This window comes from Onychostruthus taczanowskii, unplaced genomic scaffold (genome assembly GCF_017590055.1).
Source record: "Onychostruthus taczanowskii isolate IOZ18803 unplaced genomic scaffold, ASM1759005v1 scaffold3, whole genome shotgun sequence".
NCBI lineage: Eukaryota > Metazoa > Chordata > Aves > Passeriformes > Passeridae > Onychostruthus > Onychostruthus taczanowskii.
This window is the reverse complement of record NW_024500349.1, coordinates 22,894,821-22,920,805: the sequence shown is the minus strand read 5'-3', so window position 1 is coordinate 22,920,805 and position 25,985 is coordinate 22,894,821. Positions and strand designations below refer to the sequence as shown.

Here is a 25,985-nt window from a genome sequence, read left to right as displayed (position 1 = left end):
AAATATTCAGGCATCAGAGTCATATCAGAGGAGCTGGGGAAGCACAGATAGAGGGAACTGGGAGTACAGGATTAATTCCAGAGCATATCTGAGATGGGATCTGAGTGAATGTAAGCTGAGGAGGCAGAGGCAGAAAGAACAGTGATGAATATTTTCAGTCAATGATTTATGTACTTGACGTAAAACCTGTTTGTGAGGCTTTAGGATTGCAGGGCATGGGAAGTGAAACAGATCACTGGAAAGAGCCTTCAAGTTCTTGAAGCCTTCTCATCTTGTCAATGAATTCAGCCAATTCTTCGAGCTTTGATTAATTTTCAAAAAAAGACTGAGTGTTACTGCTGGCTCTTTGATCCCCTGGAATTGCCTTTTCAAAGGTGAATAATATATTCAGTGCCCAGCTTTGAAGCACTTCCCTAATTTTCAGAGAGCATAGAAAATGTCCCTACTTTTCCCCAAGTGTGCTAATAGACTTCTTAATGAGTGAACATCTGTCTTTTGTGTGACATCTAAATTACAGTTTTTCTACCCCCACAGCAGCTTAGGGGCATCACTTTTGAATGGACTCTCACGAAAGATTGCTTTTAATTAAATTGCACTACGTGTGGCATGAGGATGTTGCTAGAAATACTCCTCCCAGTGCTTGCTAAATTTCCTGTTGTCCAGCATGAGTATATCAAAGCTCCAAGTGCCATTACTTTGATTTTTCTGTGCAGATTTGGGGAAATAAATAAACTATCATGGAACAGAGGAAATCAAAAAGAATGTTATACTACTCTCAGTGAATAAGCCACTTAAGATTTCAGTGCAATAACCTTACAAGATATGAAGAAAATGAAGTCTAAAATTAAATGCAAGCCCAGCATCTGTCTCTCTAAAGTGTCTCAGGTTTTTGGCATGCTCATGGTTGTCATAGGTAATTTTTTAGTGTTCACTGTGTTCCAGGCAAGACTGTTTTTGTGGTGAGGACTAGGAGTCAGAACACCCCTGTGAACTTGGACTCAAACTGGTCAGTAACATTCAATCCACTAAAAAAACCCCTTTGTGTTATGATGCTCAGGAATGCAAAGCTCAATTCCTTGAGGATTGTCCACAATATTTCCTGAAATTTCAAAGTTTTATGTGTGAATCTTGGAATGAAAGCACCCCGCTGTGATTTCTGGTGAGAGTCAGGCCAGGTTACTGCTGAGATACAGGGAAATATTGATCCAAGGAATAACATCTTAAATCAGCCTCCTACAGCTCTTGCTGTGGCAGGGAACACTGTGCCACGCTGGACTTGTCTGCCTCAGAAAGCTCTGCTCTGCTTTGGTTCCTAAATTTTCCCTTTTTTATGGTGAGCAGGAGCCACTCTTTTCCTACAAAAGCCACCTTTTCAGCAGATGCCTCCCAAATTGCCATAAAATGTCCCTGCACCAAATGCAGAGCTCCTGCTCTTTTAGAAAGCCCCATCACCCAACACTTGCAGGCAGATCAGAGCAAAAACTTTTCACTCAAGGCACTGTGAGATTAATAGCAGAAAATAAGCCATAGACAACAAATCACAAGTAATGCTCTGCCCACAAGGCTTTTCTTTAACTGTACAATAGTTTGATGGCTTTCTTTTTCTCAAAGTGTGAGAAAATTGAAGCATCATCACTGCTCTTGATTTCTTGTATATCCTTGTATTTCTTGTATTTCTTGTATATATTTCTTGTGTCCTTTTTTTAAATTTTTTTTCTGTCCAGCAGTAGGATGACTTTGAGTGAGTCTGTATGTTTATAAATTAATAACACCAGCCCTGTTTTGGCTTCTGCTGGGACAGTCTGCAGGTTACATCTGAAATAGGGCTTGATGTTGATTTTTAAACCCTGAAGTGTCAGTGATATTTAATATTTAATGTCACTGGTCTGTGATGACATGTCTGGGCTCCTGTAGTTGTAGTCCTGCCCACCCCAAATCCATAACCCAGAAGGAAACAAATTTGAGCCACTGGTTAATTGCTCTATCTATGAGTGTGAGTGGGATTTACTGCAGTATCACCATGAGTATCAAAGAATCCCAGAGTGGGCTGGCTTGGAAGGGACCTTAAAGGTCAGCCAGTTCCACCCCCAACATCTTCCACTATCCCAGGGTGCTCCAAGCCCTGTCCAGCCTGGCCTTGGACACTTCCAGAACCAGCCACAGCTTCTCTGGGCACCCTGTGCCAGCCCAGACTCTGGGTATCACTACCAGTGGATCAGGATTTCCAAAAAAAATTCATCAAATATTTTTTTTCTGGTGATGATTTCCCACAAGATAAATTTCAGAGGCAGGACTACCTGGACCTGTTTTAGCAATTCCTCTGTTTGTGTGTAACACCAAGGCAGTACCACCTCCCCAGGGCTGGGGTGTGAGCTTCCTCAGCCACTGCAAATGAAGAACTCCGTTTTTCCACCAGCTCTGATGAATGATGGTGATTGAAGCTCTGGTTCAGCAGGTGTGGATTTGCCAAGGGAGAGAAGATGCAGCCTGCTTTGAGCAGCAGGAGTCTGGCACACTCCCTCCGTGCCCCTCATTTCACCTGCCTGTGTCTCAGACTGACTTCTGCAGAAAATATAACTCTTCCTCCTCTGATTTTTTTTTTATTTTTTCAGAACTGATTATGTGTGTTTCTAGGATTTTCTGGCACAAGGTGGGAGTTAATTTAAGCCACCACTCCTCAGTGCTTTTTTTCTAAGACATTTCAAATTTTGGGGTTTGTTTGCATTTTGGGTTATGCTTTTTAGCATAAGAGGACTCAGAGTAGATGGTAGAGCATCATCTCAAATTGTCATGGCTTTTAAACACCAAATCTTAGAATATTCCAAATATAAAATTATCACTGTAAAAGAATCCAGGAATTCCAGGAAGTAGAGGAATGGCATTTTTCCTGTCCAGCTGAATCCACCTTTATGAACTGAAATACTGAGAGATTTATGGAGCAATTATTTTGTTATTTCTACTCAGAGAGTTCATTTGTTATGTGGGCAAACTGCAAAATGAAATGTCTGTTTAAATGCAAAGCGATGAGCAGGGATCCTCTTAATACCTGAAAAATTTCTTTTCAGTATTGAGTTACTATAGTTGAAGAGCAAAAAGTACTATTTTAAGAGTCACTCATGCTGATTTATAAAATGTATTTTGAATTACCCACTGGAGTAATATAAGGCATGAAAAAGCACAGTGTCTTAACTTCTTTTCAAACAGTGCCCCTAATCCTCTTTCTGTTCTAATATTAGCATGCATGAACCATCTCTGGGGCCTCATAATTGAGACAAGTCTGTCTATGCTACTTCAAAACCCAAATGTAGGCAGAATTTCTAAGGGTTTTTAAAGATAAAATTGTGCTCTAATTTTTGCCCCTTGGCAGATATTATTACTGAGATGGAATAGTCTGCATGACTTCCAGTAACATTTCTGTGCAAGCTGAAAGAAATCCTGGTTGCTCTGCTCACTGAAAACATTTTGAAAGCCAATAAATCAGTTTTCCGAGATTGAAAAGGCAATTTTGAAATGATGTTTACTTCTGCACTGACTTTTCAAAGTCATTAGAGGTTGAAAGGGCCTGCAGTCTTCCTCAAAAACATGTTGGAAAGTCTTCATTCCATCCTTTTCCATTAAAATCCCTGCTAACTGAGCCCCTGGCTTTGTGTTAAATAGCATAGGTTAGGAAGAAGCAAGCACCAGAACAAAAAAAAACAGAACTTCTATTCCATATGAGACTCCCTAAATCTTGAAGATCTCAATATCCCAATATTTGGTCCAGTATCCAGTTCTCTGAATACAGTTCAGTGGCTTTCTTTACTCAGTTTAATTCAGTTTCCTAAAGGTGTAGAAGCATTTGAGACATCAAATAACACATTTGACATTTCAAATAATGCATTTGATACTTCTACACAGGGCTGGCAAAATTAATTCAGAGTCTACACAAGAGGGCTGAGATATTTTCTAACATCCCAAACAGCACCAACCATTTCTGCACTGTGGGTTCCATCTGAGGGATATTTTACATCCTTGAGATCTAACTGGGGGACTGAGACATCCTTGAAATTCCCAAGGACTGAAAAAGATGAGATAAATCAAGTGTAGACGCTGACATGTAGTTTCTTTCTCAGAATTTCTTTGCAGAGGAAGCTGTTTTGGGGTTGTGTAGGTTATTAAGAACATTAATTAAGAACATTAATGATGATGTAATTTAGAGCATTAAGAACATCTCACAATCACAGGAGTGATGACACAGGACTACAGGGGACGTGAAACCTTCTGGAGGGGGAGATGGAGGGCAAGCAAAATACATGGCAATAAATGGGACTAAATACCTGTGACTAAGAGGGTGAATTTAGACCCTGATCAACAGCTGCTGTCTAGAAATCCATTTAGCTGCTTACATGTACCCTTACCTATAAGAGAAAAATATTCCTTAAGATTCCCAGTCAAATCATTAATTTTTTTATTTCTCATTTCTTCATCTGTTAAAATGGAATCAGCTCCTCAGTCTAAGGTGTGTGCAACATCCTCAGACAACACATTTCTAGAATTTTTTCAATCATTCAGATTAAACTATGGCCAAGACTAGCATTCTTTAAATAAATGTATTTAATTGTAGTTGGTTTATGGGGAGGAAATATTTCTGTGGTCAGGCTGTGTTTAAGTCTGGAAAACTTGATGTGAATAATCCCACAGCTGGTGGATTCATCCAATTTTATATATATATATATATATATATATCCAATTTTAATAAGACAAATTAGTTGGTAAATATATGAACTGTGTTCCAAAAACTGTGAACATTGAAGTTTTGTGGAAAATATAACTGCAAAGGAAAGGGGATAAAAATATCCAGACTGGAGAAGAGGTGCTGTATATGTTCTATTTGTAAAAAAAAGAAACCCAGCTTCAGCTGGAGATTTCACATTCACAGATCTCAAGATATAAACCATGAGGTACAAACTGGCTTTTCTCATTCTGATAATCACAGAAGTCCTTCCTTTTCTTTTTTTTTTTTTTTCTTTTTTTGTGGGTTTTTTTTCCTTTTGCTTTTGGTTGGTTGTTTTTTTTTCTCATTTGTTTGTTTGTTCTGGGGATTTTTGTGGGGTTTTTTTGTGGTTTTGTTTGTTTTTGTTTGGTTGGGATGTTTTATTGTTTTTGGGGTTTGGTGAATCCACCCAGAATGCAAAATATTCCAGCAGGTGGTCAAAGAGGAGGCTCTCTGCTTGGAACACAACGAATCTGCCTCACCTGATCTTAAAGGTAAAGGTCCTGATGGGCATCCCCTGCCTTGGAATGTCTCACTTCACTGAAGTACTCTTTATTTACATCGAAAACCCCAAAGAAACTCCCCCAGAAGACCCTACTGAAATTCTGTCACATTGGGAATCATTCCAGTCTGGTGAAAATATTCTTTGGGGGAGAAAAAAGAAGAAGGGGTTAAAGAAAATCCCAAGTTCTTCAAAATATTACATTTTCACAATTTCAAACATTATTTATTTGCTTGTAAAGATTTATTGTGGTGGTGTTCAGAAGCCTATCACGTGATACAAATTTTGAAAAGTAAAATGAACAACAAACAAAACCTGTAAAATACATTTATAATATAGTATATTTATTATATTTATAATATAATATATTTAGAATGCTGTGTAAGGTGATCCCTCCTGGCATTTTGGAAACATGCTTAGAAATAACTCAACATGGAATTTCATAATGTTCAGACTTTTTCAAAAATTCAGTCATATTTTATTCTGGTCAGCTTTCTTTAGAAAAATTTGAATTCACCTCACTGAGATTTTTCAGTTCCACGAATTTTAAGATGTTTGTTCACTGCAGAGGAATTGTGAGACAAAGATACCTTGTGCATTTGGTTGGGATAGAATTATTGGAACCCCTTGGAAATCTGCCTTTAGCAGCTTGGTGAAAATCAGAGTCTGACCCCAAAATATTTCCTTTGTCTTTAATGTTATTCTGCAGAATTTCCAATCACTCCCATGTTTCATGTTCCTCTTGTAGTTTCTTATTTTATTTTGGTGCTATTTCTCACACACACTTTAATAAAGTTTTTTTACACTTTTGGACTTTAATTTGCATGCTTTTGGACTTGAATAAAGTCCAAAATACCTCTTGGACACATTTTGCACCTAGAACACACAGTAACCCACCACAAAAAATTCTGGTATAAATTAGGCATTTTCAAAAATTGTTTGTTACTTGCATTACAGGATGTCATTCCAGGCATCTTCCTCTTCAACATAAAAAATAATGACATGGTTTTAAAATCCTGTTTGTAGCAAAATAAATAAAAATTTCTGAGAGTTCTGTTAAACTTTTTAAAAATCTTCAGCCTTGTCCTCTCTGAGCTTTTCAAAGCTCCCCTTTCCACCTTTTATTCTCCACTTAATGAAAAGTCTGTTCTGGTGTTTACAGCCTTTCTCAATGTAGTTTGGGATTAAATATTAGAGCTGGGGAAAATTTGCAAAAAATTTTTTGGCCTGTTGGTAAATATGTGGAAATCCAGAAACTGTGAACATCATTTAAGTTTAATTTAAAATTCATTTATTCCAAGTATTTTATCCAGAGGATAAAGCTACACTAAGATAGGTAAAAGTCCATTGCTTGTGTTTCAGTTTTCAGGAACTCAGTGAGACAAACAGAGGGATCACAGTTTGTAGAGTCAAACCTCAGCAGTCACAGAGGATCTGTGCTGGGATCAATCTGTGTGGCAGAGATTTTACTCTGAAGTAGTTCCACATTATTCTTGTACACAGCAGAGTCCAATGAATGCCACCAGCAGAACCCAGGGTGAAATTAATCTAATTTTGGAGCAGATCACATGTGTAAAATATGTCAAATTAATCATGTCCTAACTCCCCCCACTTTTTTTTTTTTTTTTTTTTTTTTTTTTTCCTTCACTATCTAAAAATTCCTGGATTACTGAACAAGACTCAAATATCTATGGTGTCAACATTCACAGATACAACCTCTACAGCACTTTCCTTTGTGGTGTCTTGGGTGACTTGGACACTACCAGGCTCTTGAAAACCTTGGCATGAAAAATTCCGTTTCATCCCCTGCCCTCAGCAGTTTCTTTGCTATAAACTGTAGAAATAAATCACTGGAAATAAATCATTTCTAAGACTTAAGACATGCAGGTTCTGTTCCTACAGGAGATAACACAAATAGAATTTTTAAGTCCACATTGCCAAATAAAATAGATTTTTAGCCCCAGGCCCTCAAATTTGCCAGGCTTTTCTAAGAAGGAGCACTTCAGGGGCTAAGTGTAAGTGTGGGGGCCACTGCATGTCTAAGTGGGGCTGATATTACGTGGCTTCATAAATTTGACAATTAGCAGCTGAATTTAGGCTGTAATCATCAGTGAGAGCCAGGTGTTTGCAGGGTGTGATTCATCCTGTCCTCAGGAAGAAGGCACCAATATTTGGGATGAATCAGCTCTGGAAGGCTCTGTCTCTTTCTGTTGATCCCAAAGGGAACATAACAGAGAGTAGGTGACATAATTAAAATTACAGCTAATGAATGAGGGCCTCTATTTTCCCTGGAAAATTTGGTATACCAGGAATTTCATGCTCCCAAGGGTGATGTGAGGATAATGCTGTGGGAGATTCTCAGGACTATCCTTTTGTAAGTCAGTCAGTGACTTTGCTCAGCTACAGGCAAGTATTGCTTCCACATTTCAACTTGACAACTTCAGATTTGCCTCGTCATCCATCGCAGAGAAGAACCATGGAAGGAAATAACAGCTCCCAACCCAACCCCCTTCTTTATATCCCCCCTTATGACTACCTAGAGATTAGTTTTGGTTAGAGCCTGATGCTTTTTTTTTATTGTTTCAGGCACATTTACATGCTGGCCATTTTTCTGAGCTGCCCCTACGCCCACTTGCCAACAGCTTGAGGTCTCAGTGTGAGGCAGCTGTGACAAAGCTGTGATTCACTGAAACTCCTGAAAAGCCTTTTTAGGGAACTCAGAGCCAGTAGCACACCCTGTGTCATCAGCCAGCAGTCTCTGCTTTAGGGAACCTCTTGAATTCTACAGTCAGACCCACTCCCAGTGAGGGTCGTTCATTATAATGCTGGGATGTTCTGGTTTGGGATGAATTTAATCCCTTGGGAAATCCATCACAAAAATGCCATTGATTGCCTAAGACTGGGACTTCAGCTCTTATTTCCTTTAAGCCAGGTGAAATTGGTAGATTTTTAAACATGAAATAAAGAGGTTAAGGCTGAATTTTAAGTCTGGTGCATTTCAGTTAGACTCTGTAATGAGGAATCTCAAGTAATGAGAAAGGAGTAATGAGAAATCTCAAGTGCTAATCATTATTCAGTACTTTTATTTCAGTGGCTTTTGTTTTGACAACAGAAAAGAGCTCAAATTGATTTGACTTTTGGATTGTCTGCTTGAATTTCAGGTACATTCTCTCATGAGATAAGGAGGGGGAAAGTCCAGCTGGAATACCAAGTGTGAGCAAGGATGCATTCAAGGAGAAAAGGAAAACGCTCCACTCCTTCATTTGCAGAGCTGCACGTCCTGCTGTGGCTCTTCTTGCATGTGAATGAGTGGGAAAGCCACAGACAATCTCATTATGGAAGATCAAATGTGTGATGTTCTCCCTGATTTTCTTTATTTAGAGGCACTTTTCTTTTTTTACAGGATGTGCCAGAGATTGGGATGGTTTAACCTGCTGGCCCAGAGCCACTTTTGGGGAAGTGGTTAAAATTCCCTGCCCACGATTTTTTGAAGAATTCACCAGTACACATGGCAAGATTTTTTTTTCCTGTTCTTCTTATCCCTATTTTTTTTTTTTAAATTTCGTTTTAAATGAATTCTAGTAGTTGAAGATTCCTTCCCTATTTTTTTTAAATTTTGTTTTAAATGAATTCTAGTAGTTGAAGATTCCTTCATATTTTCCTGATTTACAATGCTCTTATGTCAGCCAGCATTCAGTAATTATCCAGATACACAGCTGGGCTTGGGGTCAATATCGACACTTCTGTGTTGTGCTCTACTGAATTATTTAATCCCTTTGTTGATGTAAATACAATGGACAATTGCACCATGCTGCTAAATTTATAAAGGGATATGTCCTAGAATCACTGATTTATAAAACTGTACATAAATTAATATTAAAAAGAACATCCTAAGGTCAGCCAGTCCAATCCTCCAGTCAAAGCAGGACCAAGATTAAAACTTGGATTTATGAAACTTATATGGATTTATAAAGCTTTCCCAGCCTGGAAAAGATGGCCCAGGGCTTTGCCCAAAATCCCAAAAAATGTAGTAAATCTACAATTTAATTTCCTCTGTGGAGGGAATGAATTTACAGTTGATTTCCCATATGAAATGCACAAGTCCCACTGCATCTTGAAATGACTGAGAAGATGTCCCTCAATTTTTAAAGGGTAGATGTGGAGAATATTGTCATTCTTATAGCTAATCTCTCTGAACATGACTCAGCCCCTAAGTCCCTAAATTAGGAATCAAAGGGGTAATAAGAAATTGTTGCTACTCATCAAAACTTAAAGAGCAGCAGCAGCAGCACCCCTAATTAATTCTCTGCTGTGTTTTCCCGTTGAAGGTTTCCTTCAGAGGAACTGTACACAGGAGGAATATTGGTCAGAGCCATTCCCACCATACACCATTGCCTGTGGCTTTGATGAAGGTTCCAGTAAAGGACCTGAGGATCAGGTGGGACTTTCATTTCCTGCTTCTGAACATCTCCAGAGCAGCCCCTCCTGAGCAGCTGGATGCTCCACACATCTGAAAATTACCCATTTTCAGTGCTAAACCCAAAATTTTCGGTATACTTAGAACTTGATTAACAAATTAGGCTCAACATAAAGCAAGTGAGCAGCAGTCAGCACTTTCCTCTTCATCCAAAAGCCTCCTCTTGGTTAAACTCATGCTCAGTTTACCTGTCCAAACTAAGATTTGTTTCCCTGACAGAGGTGATGTAAATCCTGATCATGCACACATCTCCCAGGGAAGCCCTACCCATCTGTCCTCAGAGATTTTTTTCAGGGAAAATTCCTTTGTATCCCTCCTATTTGAATTTTTTTCCAGATTTTCTTTGAGTCACAGAAGAAAATATTTCTTAACTTTATAGCCTGGTGGGCAACACACATCCTTAGGAGGGAACTCTTGGATGCCACTGAGTATTTCCCCACTTTATCTCAGGTATTCAGTGGAGCAGGAAGTGAATATTTTTTCTGTCTGAAAACCATAATTCATGCTCAATTAAGATTCAGAATTTCTTTCACATCTGCATCTTGATATGATTTAAATTTCCGCATTCCTCCTCATCCTACTGGAGTTCATATCTGGAGTTCAGTGACCTATAAATAAGAATATTTCTGTTTTGCACTTTGGGGAAAGAGAGATGTTTTTAAAGCTTAAATAAATGCTTAGAAAATTTAATTAACTGCTTAAAAACCTTCTAGAAAGATGCTGGAAATAATCTGAACAGTTCAGAGGGATGTAGGATTGATAAAAGGAGGTGTATTCTGGAGCACAGATCTGCAGCCCCCATGGGGTTCTCCCACAGGGCTAAACTCACTCTCCAGGTGGCTTCCTCCAAGCAGTCCCTGGATTGTGCTAAGCCAGGCATAATTTCTGGCTGGTCTAGGCTAAAGTCAAGCCAGGAGCTGTATTTATATTTCACAATGATAGCAGATTTCTGCACAGAGCTGCTGCCTGTGCTCTGCCTGTGTTTAGCTTATTATTCCAGTCAAATCCACAATGTTTGACTACAAAAGGAAGATAAAATCAGCAATCTCTGCTGCACTGCACACATAGGGAAGTGAGTAAAAATCTCAATTGTGTCCTAATAGAACCACTTGCTTTGTATTTTGTATGTGCAGTGAGCACTTATGATGTCTTTTGTGCTTAGTATTGTTTCTTAATCCATCCTACAAAAACAGATAAAATAATTCAAAGTCTTTATATTAAATTAAATCACCTAATTTCTAATTTTCATCTGTGTTTTGAAAATACTGTATAAAAGATCAGGACTATTGCAGAAACACCAGGATGATTCCTATCACGTCAGGGTTACAAGATCTCTTTATGGATCTATTTAAAATTGCTAATTTGTTGTCTCAACCTAGAATTTCAGCCTTTTGTATAAACAGATTTGGGATCAATTAGAGAACAAAGTGTCCACCGGGTTTATAAGGAGGAAATTTGCCTGGGTTCAGAGAATTTAGTGTCGTGGGATTTTAAATAATTAGGTGATCTTGTAGTGAATCAGAATAAAATTTGCATAGTTAAAGGCAAGTAAACAAGGTTTATTTATTTATTTTTTTTTAGGACAGAGGATTAGTATTTCTTAGGATATAGATCTTAACTGAAAACAAGTGAATGAAAAAGAATTTACAGTGCTACAATACACAGAAAGGAATGAACTGTTTGTCCAGAGAATTAAGGACTGTGAGGTGATATGCTTGGCTTTTAATTACCTTCACAACCTGATGTAACTCTATCAATGTTTTAGCTTCCTCACCTGCAAATTGAGAGTTTTATTTCTCTTTCAGCTACAGCTTTTTATGGAAATCAATGCTTATTGAATTTGGCTCAGGTCTAAAGTAACAGCTTCACAAATCTCCCACCAGAACGTTTCAGTGCTCCAGAGTTTTTGTATACTGACATGAGAAAAGGTGGTTACACATCACAGTTAACATTTTCCTGCAGAACGTGCTCAGAGGGGTCAGATGAGCCTGTGGGGTGTGAAACTTCTCTCCTGTGTAGGGTTAAGTAAGACTCAAAAGGAAGACTTTTATTAATGGTGGAGGGAAAATCCTGAAACAGATCTTGAACATGAAAAACAGAGATTGTGGGACTGACCAGTGAGGGAAATGTGTCCCAGTGGAATGAGCACCCCAGGATGCATCCAGCACAACCACCTGCATTGGGCTGTGTCTCTTTTTCCCACAGAAATCCTATTATTCTGCGTTTTGGCGTGTCTACACCGCTGGCTATGCAGCATCCGTGACTTCACTCATTACAGCTCTAATTGTCTTTGCTGCCTTCAGGTAACTACAAATGGGCTTTTTCTCAGCATGCCTAAAGACAATTTCTCTCAGATCCTCTGTGCTTTTGTTTTGTGGGATTTTTTTATGGTTGTTTTCTAATCATTCTAAGACATAACTCCTTTGATGGTGGTGGGTCCTTCTCTACTCATGCTGCAGTGTTTCCCTGCAGATGTTAAAACAAGCTGGGCAGTCTCTGTTAATCTCCTTGATGACACCATACAGTGAAAATGCCCTAACTTTCGATAACTTTAAACATTTTTTGATTATTCCTACAGTGCGCAGCAAGACAGACTCTGCATAAACATTGTCCCATGTCCCAGAACCAGAGTCTTCCTAAATTGCCCATTCTCTCTGTGAAAGGCCATTGCTTTCATAACTGAGAGCTATAAAAGTGATATTTAATTAAATTTCAATGCCTTATTTGATGGTGTTGGTTATTAGGAAGTGGGTTTGGTTGAGGCAGAGCACAGAGCTCTCTCTTGACTGGAGTGAGTTGGCAGTCTCATGGTCCTTACAGAGGGACCCAGGAGCACGAGGTTGATGTGTCCAAACCTTGAGGGAGATTCCTTCAGCTCAAGGCAAAATGTGCACAGGGCAGTCTAGGAAAAGGGAATCACAGGAATATTGGGCTGGAAAAGACGTTTAAGATCAAGTCCAACCATTAACCCAGTACTGCCAAGTCCATCCCTAACCCAGGACCCCAAGCACTTCAGCTCTGTGTGTTTTAAATTCCCAGAGAGTTGGGGACTCAACTGATGCCTTGTGAGGCTCCCTGGAACAGAGGCTAGACAGTGTTAAAGGAACAAAATAGAGATTTATTAAAAGGCCTTCAAAGGATACACCTTGGGCAGTACAAGAGCCTGGCCATGGCTCCACCCAGGGTGGACCCAAGATGGATGCTGGATCACAAGTTTTCACACTTTTATAAGTTTTGGTCCATTTCCATGTTGGGGTTAATTGTCCAATTACAGCTTCAGGTTATGCAGTCCCATCCTCCCAGTTTGCTCTCTTTAATTCCCCATTGTTTACACATTTTGGGCCTGAAGCTGCAGCAGTGTCCTTGGTTCTCCTTGGAAAAGGATTGTTTTGTCTGACTGGACTGAGGAGAACTTGCTAACATTTCATATGAAGTTCAGAGATATATACCAATGCAGTACAGAATCTGGAAAACATGAAAACTAAAACTTCAGGTATCACAACCACTTTCCTGGGCAGCTTGTGCCAGTATTGACAACCCTTTCCATAAAGACATTTTCCCTAATATCCAATGTCAACCTCCTCTGCCACAACCTGGGGCCTTCTCCTCTTGTCTTGTCCTTGTTACAAGGGCGAAGAGCCCAGCTCCATCTGGCTGTCCCCTCCTGTCAGGAGTTGTGCAGAGCCACAAGGTCCCCCCTGAACCCCCTTTTCTCCAGGCTGAGCCCCTTCCCAGCTCCCTCAGCTGCTTCTCATCAGATTAAAGCAGTCAGGGCAACTGCTCTGGAGCCATCCCATACCATGGACTGATACCAATGCAGTCCTTTCTTTGACCCAAAAGGGGCTGAAAAGCCTGATGCAAGCTTCTTCAACAAAAAAAGTTATCAAAAATGATTAAGAGGTATTATCATAATCGAGCCCAAGACTCCCACAGTTACTCTCTGCTTCTGGCATCTCCTTTAAATGTGTGGTGATCCAAGGACAATTAGCCTGGAATTTTTATTAGCTGAAAAAGGTAACAGCTTCTCTGCTCCCTCCTGTCTCGCTGCCTCTAGAATAGTAACAGATCATTTATTGCTTTGCAAGGTGTCTGCAGTCTTATGTGCCCCTGTTTGACTTTTGATGAGACTCTGAGAAACTTCTCTCAAAGAACAATTTTTATTTTCTCTTTCCATGCCAGAAAATTCCACTGCACACGGAATTACATCCACATGCACCTGTTTGTCTCCTTTATCTTGAGAGCAGTTGCTGTTTTCACCAAAGATGCTGTTTTGTTTGCAGATGAAACTATGGACCACTGCCTCATGTCAACGGTACTGAACTTCCCCTGGCTCTCACCCTTGAGTGAGCATTTAATTCTTTACCTGAAGGCAACAGGGAGATATTTTCATCCTATTTCTCCTATTGCTAAACTTGAAATCTTTAAACAAACAGTATTATGCAAACCCATAAACAAAGTGCTAAGGCTGCACTCAACTTTGATGTTTAGGTCTGTTGACTCTAATGAAGCTCTGACAATTTCTACCAGAAAAGAATTTAATCTGAGAGAAAAAAAACCCAATATTTCCCTTTCAAAAATCTAAAATAAAATTAATTTAAATTATGAAGACCTAAACATACAGAAATTCTGTTGTTTCTTCATTCTTGTGTGGCAACATTGAATTTTGCCTACAGTTCTATAGAAACCAGCCATAACAAGACCTAAAAGGTTTTTTCTTCCTCTGCACTTCCAGGTTGCTTGCAAGGCTGCTGTGGCCTTCTTCCAGTTCAGTATTTTAGCCAATTTCTTCTGGCTTCTCATCGAAGGGATCTACCTGCAAACCCTGCTGCTGCTGACCTTTGTTTCCAACAAGAAGTTTGTGTGGTGGTTCGTATATACTGGCTGGGGTTAGTACTCCCTTCCTCTTCGTGCCATTCAGTATTTCTGGTTGCTTGCAGAACTGGGTGAAATCTGTGTTTTGAGGTGAAAGGAGCCTGTCAAAGGTGACACTTTTCTGAGGGAAGTTGCCCGTTCATCCAGTACTGCTGCATCATTGTATTCGCTTTTATGTCTCAGTTATTTGCACCATGGTGGTGAATAATCCAGGCCTCAGGAGGATGAGTGATATGGCTGGATAATATCCTAAAAATATGTTGAATTCCTCCGCTGACTAAAGAAGTTTGGGTGACTAAGTTGCCTTTTGTTTTTAGCAAGCAGAATTTGACAGATGAATATTAAATCGTGTCAGTCCAGGCCTAGGAATCAAACAATTACATATTTTATTTTCAGAGATCTCCTGACTTTAAGGAGTCTTTTGAGGTGATACAGCAATTGAAGTTATCTCTGATACTCAGAATAGGAATGGGAAATAAATAGGATTTCTTTCACTGCTCAGAAATGTTGATTATGACTCTCTTGGCTGGTCTAAAATGCAGGCACCCAAACTGAGTAGTTACAATGACATTTTTTGACTTAGAAGTGAAATCCAAATTACCCTGAATAAATATTAATTTATCCTTCACCTTCAGATTTTTAGATTTTTTTAATGTAATTAAATTTTTTTGGAGCTGTTCCAAATAGGGTTGTCTGAAAGTAGACTCTCAGCTCTTAATTAATCATGGCCAACTTGAGATAAGAAAGCAAACAACTCAATTAATAATGTGGAAATCCTCATCTCCTTCTGCAATCAATGGGAGGTGAGAGATACCTCAGGGGTAGCTCTCATCTTAGGTGATGTGCAGGAGAATATTTATTTTCATTAATTAAAAAGCCAAGTTGAATTTAACAAGGTCCCAGCTTAAAGGCGTTGAGCAAAAGGCAAAAATTTGGAAGGACAAATTCTGAGCCCTTCCCACACATCTCAAATGATACTTAGAAAGAAATTCCCTGTATTTCTGTAGGTTCACCAGTGAAAATGTCACCTGTTTCACATTAGAGTCCCTTTTGTAGCAGCTTTGAAAGTCACTTAGTCTTTGGAAATTCAATTCCACGGGAGGAGAGAAAAAGCAATTTCTGCTTTATAGGCCTTAAAAAACCCCAGTCAAAAAATGTAGAAGGACAGAAGGATGAGCAGTGATAAAGCAAGGTTAGAAATCACTGGATTCAGATAAATTTTCATGGAATTCTTATCAACTGATTGGTCTGGGGTGATTAGAGTCTTTAGGACAAAATTATGAACTTTTCCAGCTGCTGTACAAAGGGTGTTTGCTGGCCATAATCCACAAGATAAAAGAGCCCCAGCTAAACAAATGCTTACTCCAGCTTCATAAGTGCTTGCAGTTCCTATCCCAGCCTTCAAGTAATTCTTTACATTTATTTCTGAAAACATAGTTTCACAACATCCCCTATTCTCCTTTGTTATGATTTCATTCTCCTGCCCTTTTATTCCTTTCTTTTTTTTTTTTTCCTTTCCCTGAACTGCAAATTAAATTCTTTCATGAAGCAATTGAAAATTGTTTGACCCATAAATTGACCTTTAATCCAACCTGCTGCACTGTGAACCTACTGGAATAAAGATTCCATGGGACAGGATATTCAAACCAATTCTTGTGTTCCTGTTGATTTGCTCAGGAGCTCCCACTGCTGTGATGTTTGCTTGGGTCCTCACACGAATCCATCAACAGAACACTGGGTAAGTCAGAGCTGGGATAAAGAACACCAATAATCCTGGTTTTTTATTGTGTTCTGTTTTTCTGAGGGGGAAAAAAGATGTGTACAGGGAAAGGTAAGGGGAAAAAACTCTCATGATTCAAAGTTGTACCTCTAATTCTTACAGCTTGTACATAAGTGAGAAAATACTTTTCAGTCTTGTGATTTTTATGTCCATACATAAAAGAAAAGAAAACCTGATAATATCATATTAACTATTGAAATTTCATTTAAGTTCCCTAATTCCAGTCCTTGAAATAATTGTATTTCAAGAAAATTGCTGTTTCTGTATAAATTCAACCATAAATAACTAACCCTAATCTCTTCAAATGAGAACTTCCCAAACAATCAAGATTGACTCCAGTAATTTCTTCTTTTGTTTCCATTCAATTATTTTATTTTATTTTTATCTGTATCTTTTAACATGAGCTCCTGATAGAAATATTGTTTGCTGTAAGCTATCCTGAAGGCTTTCAGATCATTTCACATCAGCTGGAAAATATACTATTTTATACCCACCTGCTCAGAACTCAGGAGAGTTGAGTAAGAAGTTGACTTGAGAATGGTAAGAAGAGTAGGAAAGAAGCTTAAAAATACAAATATGATTTTTTTACTTTGCTTTAGTCTTTAATCTGTGATTCTTGATGATTAAAATTTTCTTTAGATTAGACTGCAGGGAAACCAGGGACATTCAGACAGTGATATAAACTTAGTGTCCACCACTTTCCTTTCCTGTGGCAGAAGTGCTTTTGTGTGTCACGGGGAGCTCCCATGGGACCGATGAAAAACCTGATTTTGTTTGTTGTTCCAGATGTTGGGATGATGATGAAAATGGAGTGGTGTTATGGATCATTAAAGGCCCAATCCTGCTGACTGTATTAGTAAGGTTTTTTTTATTTTCCTTTAAGTTTCTGCAAATAGATAATTTTATCTAGTGTGCTTTTAAAATGAGTCCTTATGATTGTAGCTTAAGACAGAAAAATCTCCCTTATCCACAAATTTATAGGGAGGAGCAATCTGGTTTTTAAGTCTGTATCTGGTATAATCCCTGTCATAAATAATGATGAGAACAGGGGGGATTTTTTAGACCTTTTAAAATCTAAATTTAAAATCTAAATTTAAAGTTCTGACCAGAAGCACAAGGCATTAATATCAGCCATAAAATGATATTAAGATGGTTTACAATAATTCAACTTGACTGTCACCATATTTTATGTACAACTGTATTTTGGTGGGAAATATAATTATTATTTCTAAAGCTATTGATCTGAGCTGAGAAGGGATGAGCATTGGTTTATAGCAATGCAGCTCCTAAAAGTGGGGATTTTTAGTTATTTGTATCAACTGGAGGCATGTCCTGGATTGTAGTAAATTTAAAGACTTCGTCTTGTCTTTACAGATTAACTTTATTATATTCATTAATGTGATCAGGATTCTAGTCCATAAATTGAAATCCCAGGAGGGAGGAGGGAGCCATTCAAGCCACTTTGTGTAAGTATTTCTGGGTCTCTTAGGACTGACCTGTTCTAACTGCTGTAAGAAATTTTTTATGGGCAGGAGAACAGAGTGTTCTACTCCTCTTTTAATAGAAATAGAAGAAATGACAATGTGAACTTTCTTTTTCACCTCAAATATCACATCTCATTTTTTATTTCAGGGCAGAAAGGGTGGGGTGCATATGTCAGGGACAAAGAGAAAAGTAAAATAATAAAGTATGAAACTTCAAAAGCTTGAAAGCGTAAACACCAAATGTCAGGTGATTAATCCATCTGACTCCCAGCCCTGTCCACACAGATGGCCACATAGAAAAAGGTGCAGTAAGAGGATAAATTCTTTGCAGTAACAGGATAAACCTGTAACCAAGCCTGGTCCTGGCTGTTTACAAACCCCTCACAATCACTGGGGATCCCATCAGCGCAGTCACAGGACCTTTCCATAACTTCTCCAAATTTCTTCATCCAAATGGATGCAGCTGCCTCCATTTGGAGCTGTTCTCTGAATTTTAAAATGTTCCTACATATAATTTCTGTTCCTTATTCCCTGTTGCTAACAGTGCATTGTCCTTCAATTCTTGCTTTTTCAGGAGACTTGCAAAGTCCACGTTACTTTTGATCCCCCTCTTTGGGGTGCACTACATTGTATTTGCATTTTTCCCAGAGAGCACAGGTCTGGAGGCTCGGCTGTACATCGAGCTTGGCCTGGGCTCATTTCAGGTAAGATGGACAAAATTTAACAGCCCTGAGATGTTTGGTCTGTACCACCACACTTCAGGCTGGTTATTAGAGCAGGATTTATTAATGCATCCAAATTCAATGCACGCATCCCGTCTCGCTCCTTCACGAGCTCTTCTGTTGCTTGCTCCCTTATTATTTGAAATCTCTGGGTCAGACTTTGTATGAATAATCACCAAATAAATAAAACATCTGTGTTTATTGAATAACAATGCCAGAACACCATGAAGACCAGTCTGTGGATTAAGGTGAACTGATTGAAAATGATTTCACATGTAATAACGATAAGAGGGTTGGTAAATAAGAGTACATAACCACCTGCTCTGCCCTTACCCTTCAGGAGGAGTGAACCATGTTAGTATCTCATTGTTTATTTTGCTGTTCCACTACTCAGAACATGCATTTGAGAGGGTCAGGGCCCATGTCTGGTACATTTTGTACTGAACAGCTGATTTCTTTTCCCACCCTCTTTCTCCTGTACCCCAGCACAACTTGTTCACATTGACATGTGTTGCAAATGATGCCTCTTCCATGCTTGCCTTATCTGAGGGAGAATTGGTTTGTAGGATACAGTGAACAGCAAGTTTATCTTTTTTTGTTTCTGTACAAGGGCAATAATAAATATAAAATGTCACCAGTCCACTGAGAAATATAATTCTATTATGAAAACTCAGTAAATAGTGTCACACTGCCTGAACTCCAATAGAAAACTGGGAAATATGCATTCTTTGTTGTCTTACATGCACTGAGAATGAAACTTGATGTCTGTTATTGATTCCAGATTTTAAATCCATGTTTTTTCTCTCCCTGCCCTCCCTGTCCTAGGGTTTTGTTGTTGCTCTCCTATATTGCTTCTCAAATGCAGAGGTGAGTAGCAAGTACATCAGATTATCAAAACCTTTATAACTCACAGTTCCCTCTCATTTTTTAATTTCTTTTCCTATTTTCAGAACAGATCTGTCTTTGATCTGCTCCTGAAACCATGACATCCCCGTATCTTTTTTTGTCCCTTGGTAGCTTTGTTGACTTTGTTTGTATTCATTCAGTTCTGGCAGCAGGACACAAAATAAACTTTAAAGCAATGACCCTTTAAAAATGGTTGCTGAGTCTCCTGTCAGGGCACTTTTGTCCTGATTTATGTTTGATAGCTATCATCATGATAGCTCAATGGAAAACTTGTAGAGCTCCTCACTTTCTCTAGGTTTATTTTCTCCTGGTGACTTTCTTCATTTCCCCCTTCCCTTTCTTCCCCCCTTTTCGCTTTCCTTTCTCCTTTCCTCTTTCTTTTTCCCCTTCTCCCTTTACTTTTTCTCCTTTCTCTTTCCTCATTCTCCCTTTCCCCTTTCCCTTTTCCCCTTTCCCTTTCCCAGGTCTGGTCATGCAATCAGGACTTTTGTTCAAATACTTTATTTCCTATTTTTATAACAATGGAAGAATTTGGGTACACTCCCTGCAGTAAAATGTAGTGAGCTTATAATTTAAAAACCTCACTAAATTTGCTGGCACTTTCCCCCAAAAGAAATGAACAAATCAAAACTGATGAGAAAATGTAAAACTGCATGTCATCCTCAGCAAAGTGAATAAATTAGTTGAGAATGACACACTAATGGTGCCTCAGTCTCTGCAGTGGCTTAAACTTGGACAATTCTCATAGAGCATGGAATTATTAATGTTGGAAAAGGCCTCCAAGATTGTCAAGTCCCAGCTGTGCCCAATGCCCACCTTGTCCCCAGCCCAGAGCACTGAGTGCCACCTTCAGACCTTCCTTGGTCACCTCCAGGGATGGAGACTCCAAACCTCCCTGGGCAGCCCCTTCCATGGCCTGAGCACCCTTTCCATGGGGAAATTCCTGCTGGTGTCCTACTGAGCCTTCCCTGGAACAACTGGAGGCCGTTCCCTCTCCTCCTGTCCCTGTTCCCTGGGAGAAGAGGCCAACTCCCACCCACAACCTCATCTCAGGGAGTTGTGGAGACCAAGAAAGTCCCCCCTGAGACTCCTTTTCTCCAGGCTGAGCCCCTCAGCTGCTCCTCATGGGATTTACTCTCCAATCCCTCCATTGCCCCTCACTGGACACACTCCAGCACCTCACAGGAATGGCTAAAAGGAGGTGCAAGGTGCAAGCAACCCTACCCAAGGATGAGTAATTCCTAAAATACGTTTGTTACTTAGCAAAACAATTTATAATGGCCATGCTGAGAGAGTGCCTTCAAGACTCAGCTGTGAAAGCTCTCCTTGCAACCTGCCTTCTGTATCACAGACTCCTTGCCAGCAGCCTTTTAATTGCTCCAACAGCCTTTTAATGGCTTGCATATTGCACCCCACAACACAGAAATCCAGTAGGCGTTAAAAACAGGACAGGCAGAGCCTGATCTCTGGCCCCAGGATGAAGCTGGGTTGGCTTTTTTCCACGTTTCTTAGGGATAACTGCTCCTGGAGCAGCTTGGCCACTCATGACCACTTGGCAGTGCATGTGTTGTGGTTCCTTGCAAGCATAAAAACTAATTATTGTTTTCTCTGTGTGTGTGTTTCTTCAGTTTTGAGTGTCTGTGACAATGTGAGAGACTGTGCTGCTGCCAGGCCAGGTGTTATGAGTATGGATGAAACTGAGAGTGCTGGAGGGCTTTGGGTTTGCTGGGATAGAGCTGGGATACTGGATTGGTGGAGGAAATGATGCACCTGGAACTGTATTCTTTCACCACTTACTAGCTATAAACTCACAACGTTCATACATTTTCAGTATCTGCACACAACACGCCACAGCAGATCAACATTTCATGAATGTTCAATAATTATGCAGTAAATAATTCCATCTTCAAGGTTTTTGTTTTCATATCTTTGAAAATGTTTACAAATTCTTTGATGGATTCCTGTAACTGTCACAGCCTTTAGTTTCCATTTCTACTTCAACAGGAGCAGCATTTGATCCCAAAACCAGACCATTCATATTGCTTTACTTCTGAGCAGCCTTTTTCCTCAAAAAAAACAGAACTGGTTCCAAAAAGCCTTTCACCATGAACACAAGCCACTCTCAGCATTTTCTGTTCTGAGATCCACTTTGAAACCTTATAACCTGACTATAAATCATGTCAAAAATAGAGGGTAGAAATTATAATTTTCAGAAGACATACTGTGGGATTGCAGCCAACAAAACTTTCAACTTACATTTCTGAAATAGATGACTTTTGATGACCTCTTATTTATTCGATTCTTGGAAGATCCAGAGAGCCACGCATGAAGTTGTACTCAGGGGTTGTCAGCGTGTCTTGTGGTTAACAGGGAAAATTAAGGCAGAATAGGTGCCACCAAAGTGATAAATATTGCCAGTGACCTGCCCTGGTGGCCAAATGTACTTCTGCATGCCATCCTCTGAATTTTTGAAATTAATTTTTTTTTTTTTTTTTTTTTTTTTTTTTTCAAAAAGAATAAGGACAGAGATCAAGTTCCTCTAAAAATGTGTTAAGGTTTAATCCTGGCTTATCTGGGCTAAGTACTCAGGCAGACCTTTGGGCATGTTTTACCTCCAGTGTTCATTAAGCCTTAATTTTCTCTTTTTTTGTAACTTCCTGTAGGTTCAAACTGAGCTGAAGAAACAACTGTGCAAGTGGCAGTACCAGGAGTACCTGACCTTCACCCACAAGCACGGGGCTTTGTCCAGAGAAACCAGCCCAGTCAACTACGTCACTCAGCTCTCCCTGCTGGACAAAATCAGCCCCAAAAGGAGAACCTCTGTGCTCCAGGATGGTGTCACCACTGTCTGAGGGCTTCCAGCAGCACCAGCTGCTGTCACACTGCAATGTTCCACCCATGAGGTGGCCAGCTGGGTCCTTTGTGGCTTTCCATAGTGTTAGGAGCTATCACCCCTAATAAATGAAGGGATAGGACTATTTTTGGGCTAAGAACAATTTATTGCTCAGATAAACATCAGTCTCAGAGGCTGAGATTTTAGAGGAGCAAGCAGTAGGCCCTAGCTCAGAGTAGTCATAATTTCTTTGTTACAAGGCAATATAGAATTTTCTAATCCAATAGACGGTTGATTTTGCTTTTCTGACCTATCACTTTTACTTAATTTTACTGCACTGCAGATACCTTCATCCAGTGGGCTTCTGTCACACTTACACACATCAGCTTCTATTATAATTTCTAAACTCTTAGTTTATCCTATACAACCACACTCCTACAGTATAAAACCTTCACCATCTTATCAATACAGTTTTTTACTTACTTAAGGCATATTCTTATTTACAGCTACAGAGACATAAGTTTATGATTTTTCTGCTTAATGTCTCTGTACTTTATTTTTACATCAATCCAAGCTCCTTCCAAGGCTGCAGATCAAACCCTCCTGGCTCTGTGGAAGTTTCTGTCTTTCTATTTCCCACAAGGAGCCTCCTGTAAATCCCCTGTCCTGAACAGGAGCTGCTTTTCTCACCTGGCACAGATCTGCATCACAACCCTGGCTCTCTCTCTCCTGAAGCATAAAACACCCTTGTTTTGTTGTGAAAAGCCAGACTTTGAGCTAGAGTGAATCGACAGAGTAGCAAAAAAAAAAAAAAAACAAAACAAAACAAAAAACAACAAACAAAAACCAACAACAAAAAAAACCCCAAACCCACAAAAACAACAACAAAAAAAAAACAAAACAAAAAAAAAAAAAAAACCAAAAAAAAAAAAAACCCCAAACCCACAAAAACAACAACAAAAAAAAAACAAAACAAAAAAAAAAAAAAAACCAAAAAAAAAAAAAACCCCAAACCCACAAAAACAACAACAAAAACCAACCAATCAAAACAAAAAACAATAAAAAAACAACAAAAAAAAACCCCAAAACCAAAAAATCCCCCTAAAACATTAACTCCTCCCAGGCCCAGAATGTTTGTCCTATTTTTGTTAGCATTTACCAAAATTTCCAGTTTCCAAGCCCACGATTCCTAACCATCATTTGAAAGGGTTGTTTGCTGGCCATGCCTTGCCATAATGACTTCTGATGTTTTCCTACTGGTTTTGAGATGTCTTGAGACAATCTAATGGAAATTAAGCACAGAAACCTGAAAAGCACTTACCTATAGAACAGTAATCTGCTTTAAGGAAACTCAAAGGCTCTTCAGTGACACAAACAAGTGACACAAAGCTTGATTTGTTTTTTCTTCTAAGCCTGTTGAACGGAGATTAAATTAGGCCAGAAGACCCCAAACCTTTTCTTGTCCAAAGGAAAATATGGAGCAGCCAAATATTAGACAGAAGATGTGGGAAGGAATTAATCAAAGCAACCCCAATGCCAGGTGCCAGCTGAGCTACCTTGTGCTCAGAATGACTTACAGACCCAAACTTAGTGCCCAAATGTTGGGTGTTTTTTTGTTTTTTTTTTTTTTTTTTTTTTTTTTTTTTGTGGGACAGACTTCAAAACCTTGAAGCTCAATCAGTGAGACATCCAAATAAAGGGTAATTTTGTGCTTTTTGAGGACCTGCCTTTGAGGACTGAAGTCTCAGTCCCCCCCAGCATTTCTCAGCTCATTGTCACCACACCCAGTGAAGTGACAGAACTGAAGAATGGATGATCTGCTCATTGCAGCACCAACACACAAAGAAATGCAAGAGGCTCCTGACAGCGTGATTGCAGAAGTTCAAAATGCAGGACTGGAAGTCTCTACATCAAAAGTCCAAGAAATATCTCCTTGGAAATACTTGGGTGGAGAATCGCGAAACAATTAGGCCACAGAATGTACAACTTAGAGCCAATGTCAGCAATTTCCAGGATTTACAGTGGCTTTTAGGAGAAATCGAGTGGATCAGGCCAATTTTGGGGATCACCAATGATGAACTTGCACCAATTTTCAATTTATTGAGAGGAGACTGCAACACTAAATCTCCCAGAACCCTCACAGCTGAGGCCCAAGAAGCCCTTGAGAAAGTTGCTGAGGCCCTTCAACAAAGACAAGCACGTGGTTATGCAATGTCACAACCATTCCTTCTTGCAGTGTTAGGAGAAAAAAATGCAATTGTATGGTCTCGTATTTCAATGGAACTCCTCAAAGAGAGCTCCTTTGCTGACAGTCAGATGGATTTCCTTATCCTACAGATCTCCAAAACCAATTTTTACAAGATTAGGGATGACAGCTCAGATCATAATCAGAGCCAGAGTGAGATTGCTGACAATGGCAGGTAAATATTCCACCTTTGGTTCAGGGATGGATCAGGATGCACACCCAGCCTGAGGGCTGGTGAAGCAGAGAGAGCCAGAGCTGTGCTTGCACCATTCTTTGGGTGACCTTCCTCTTTCTTCAGGGCCAAGCTGGACTCCACCTCAACCTCTCCAAAAGCAAAGAAAAGGCGCAGGAGGAGCATGAGGTGGGTCAAGACAGGAGCATTCCCAGGAGAACCTGCATCAGGCTTGGAGAACACAGCCATGCATTCGCTCTCAAAGTTCCAGAATCTATTCAGCTTTTAAAAAACCACTATTCCATCCCCTCAGTTTGCTCTGCTCTTGGGTAATTATTTAGGTCAGGAAACATTTGACTCCAGGAAATCTCTTTGCTGATTTAAATGCTTAATCTTTAGTTCTATTAGAGCAGAGGTTAATTGTCCAGGCTTCTATAAATATGATTCTAATAAGTTATTTATTAATTAGGCATTCAACCCATCTGTCACAATGTCATATGGTTGTTGTAAGGAATAATTTTGTCTATTCTGACTTTCTTATCAGCTTTTCTTGTAAAAGTAACCTCTGTTCCTGTGTTTTGTTGCTGAGCACAGTAATGAGAATTTGTATACCAAATGTATGATGTCCCTCTGTAAAATGCAAGTGGCAATTACAGCTGTTGTGAGTTTGTACATTTACTTTGTGTCAGTTTGGATATTTCATTTGAGTTTGCACATTTAATTTGTGTCAGTTTGAATATTTCATGTGAGGCTTCATAAAACAAATGGTTAATAATCCTGAGGAGTGCTAAAATTTCTCGGAGAAATATTTGATTTGGGCTGTGAAAGGAACCCTGATCCCTTTTTGGTGACACACCTGAGTTGGTGTGGGTGTGTTTATGAGTCGGGAATGCTTCAGACAGGGATACTTTGCTTTTTAGAAAGCCTGGGAAAGCAGCAAAAGTGTCCCAAGCCGTGCTTAGCTGTGCTGTGTGTTCTGTGTGGAGCCACTGCCACCTCCTGGAGCTGGATGTGTGCAGCCACAAAGCCAGGCAGGGCTCCCAAACCTCTCCTGGGTGAGTTTTAAACCACTCCCCAAGGGCAGCTGCGAGAGACAATTAAATTACATCAGCTGCTTTCTCCTCTTCTAACCCCCTGCTGTCTTTTGCAGAGTTTAACTGTCCAACAATTCTTTTTAAATCCCTTTACAAACTACATTACACCCCGAAAAGACCAAAATCTACTTTTTCAGCTGTTTTT

At 39.5% G+C, this 25,985-nt stretch overlaps 1 protein-coding gene across 1 annotated transcript in view; it reads left to right on the top strand.

The window, feature by feature from the left end:
* The window catches only part of LOC121338018 (vasoactive intestinal polypeptide receptor 1-like), a 32,439-nt gene extending 10,091 nt beyond the window's left edge, over positions 1-22,348 (top strand). Inside the window, exons 3-14 of the mRNA XM_041408562.1 lie at positions 5,155-5,247; positions 8,659-8,766; positions 9,584-9,693; positions 11,938-12,035; positions 13,912-14,044; positions 14,465-14,618; positions 16,282-16,342; positions 17,171-17,240; positions 17,759-17,850; positions 18,443-18,572; positions 19,416-19,457; positions 22,160-22,348. Of these exons, the coding sequence (XP_041264496.1) occupies positions 5,155-5,247; positions 8,659-8,766; positions 9,584-9,693; positions 11,938-12,035; positions 13,912-14,044; positions 14,465-14,618; positions 16,282-16,342; positions 17,171-17,240; positions 17,759-17,850; positions 18,443-18,572; positions 19,416-19,457; positions 22,160-22,348 (1,280 nt within the window). The remainder of the gene's footprint in view (positions 1-5,154; positions 5,248-8,658; positions 8,767-9,583; positions 9,694-11,937; positions 12,036-13,911; positions 14,045-14,464; positions 14,619-16,281; positions 16,343-17,170; positions 17,241-17,758; positions 17,851-18,442; positions 18,573-19,415; positions 19,458-22,159) is intronic.
* Positions 22,349-25,985: the final 3,637 nt, after the last annotated feature.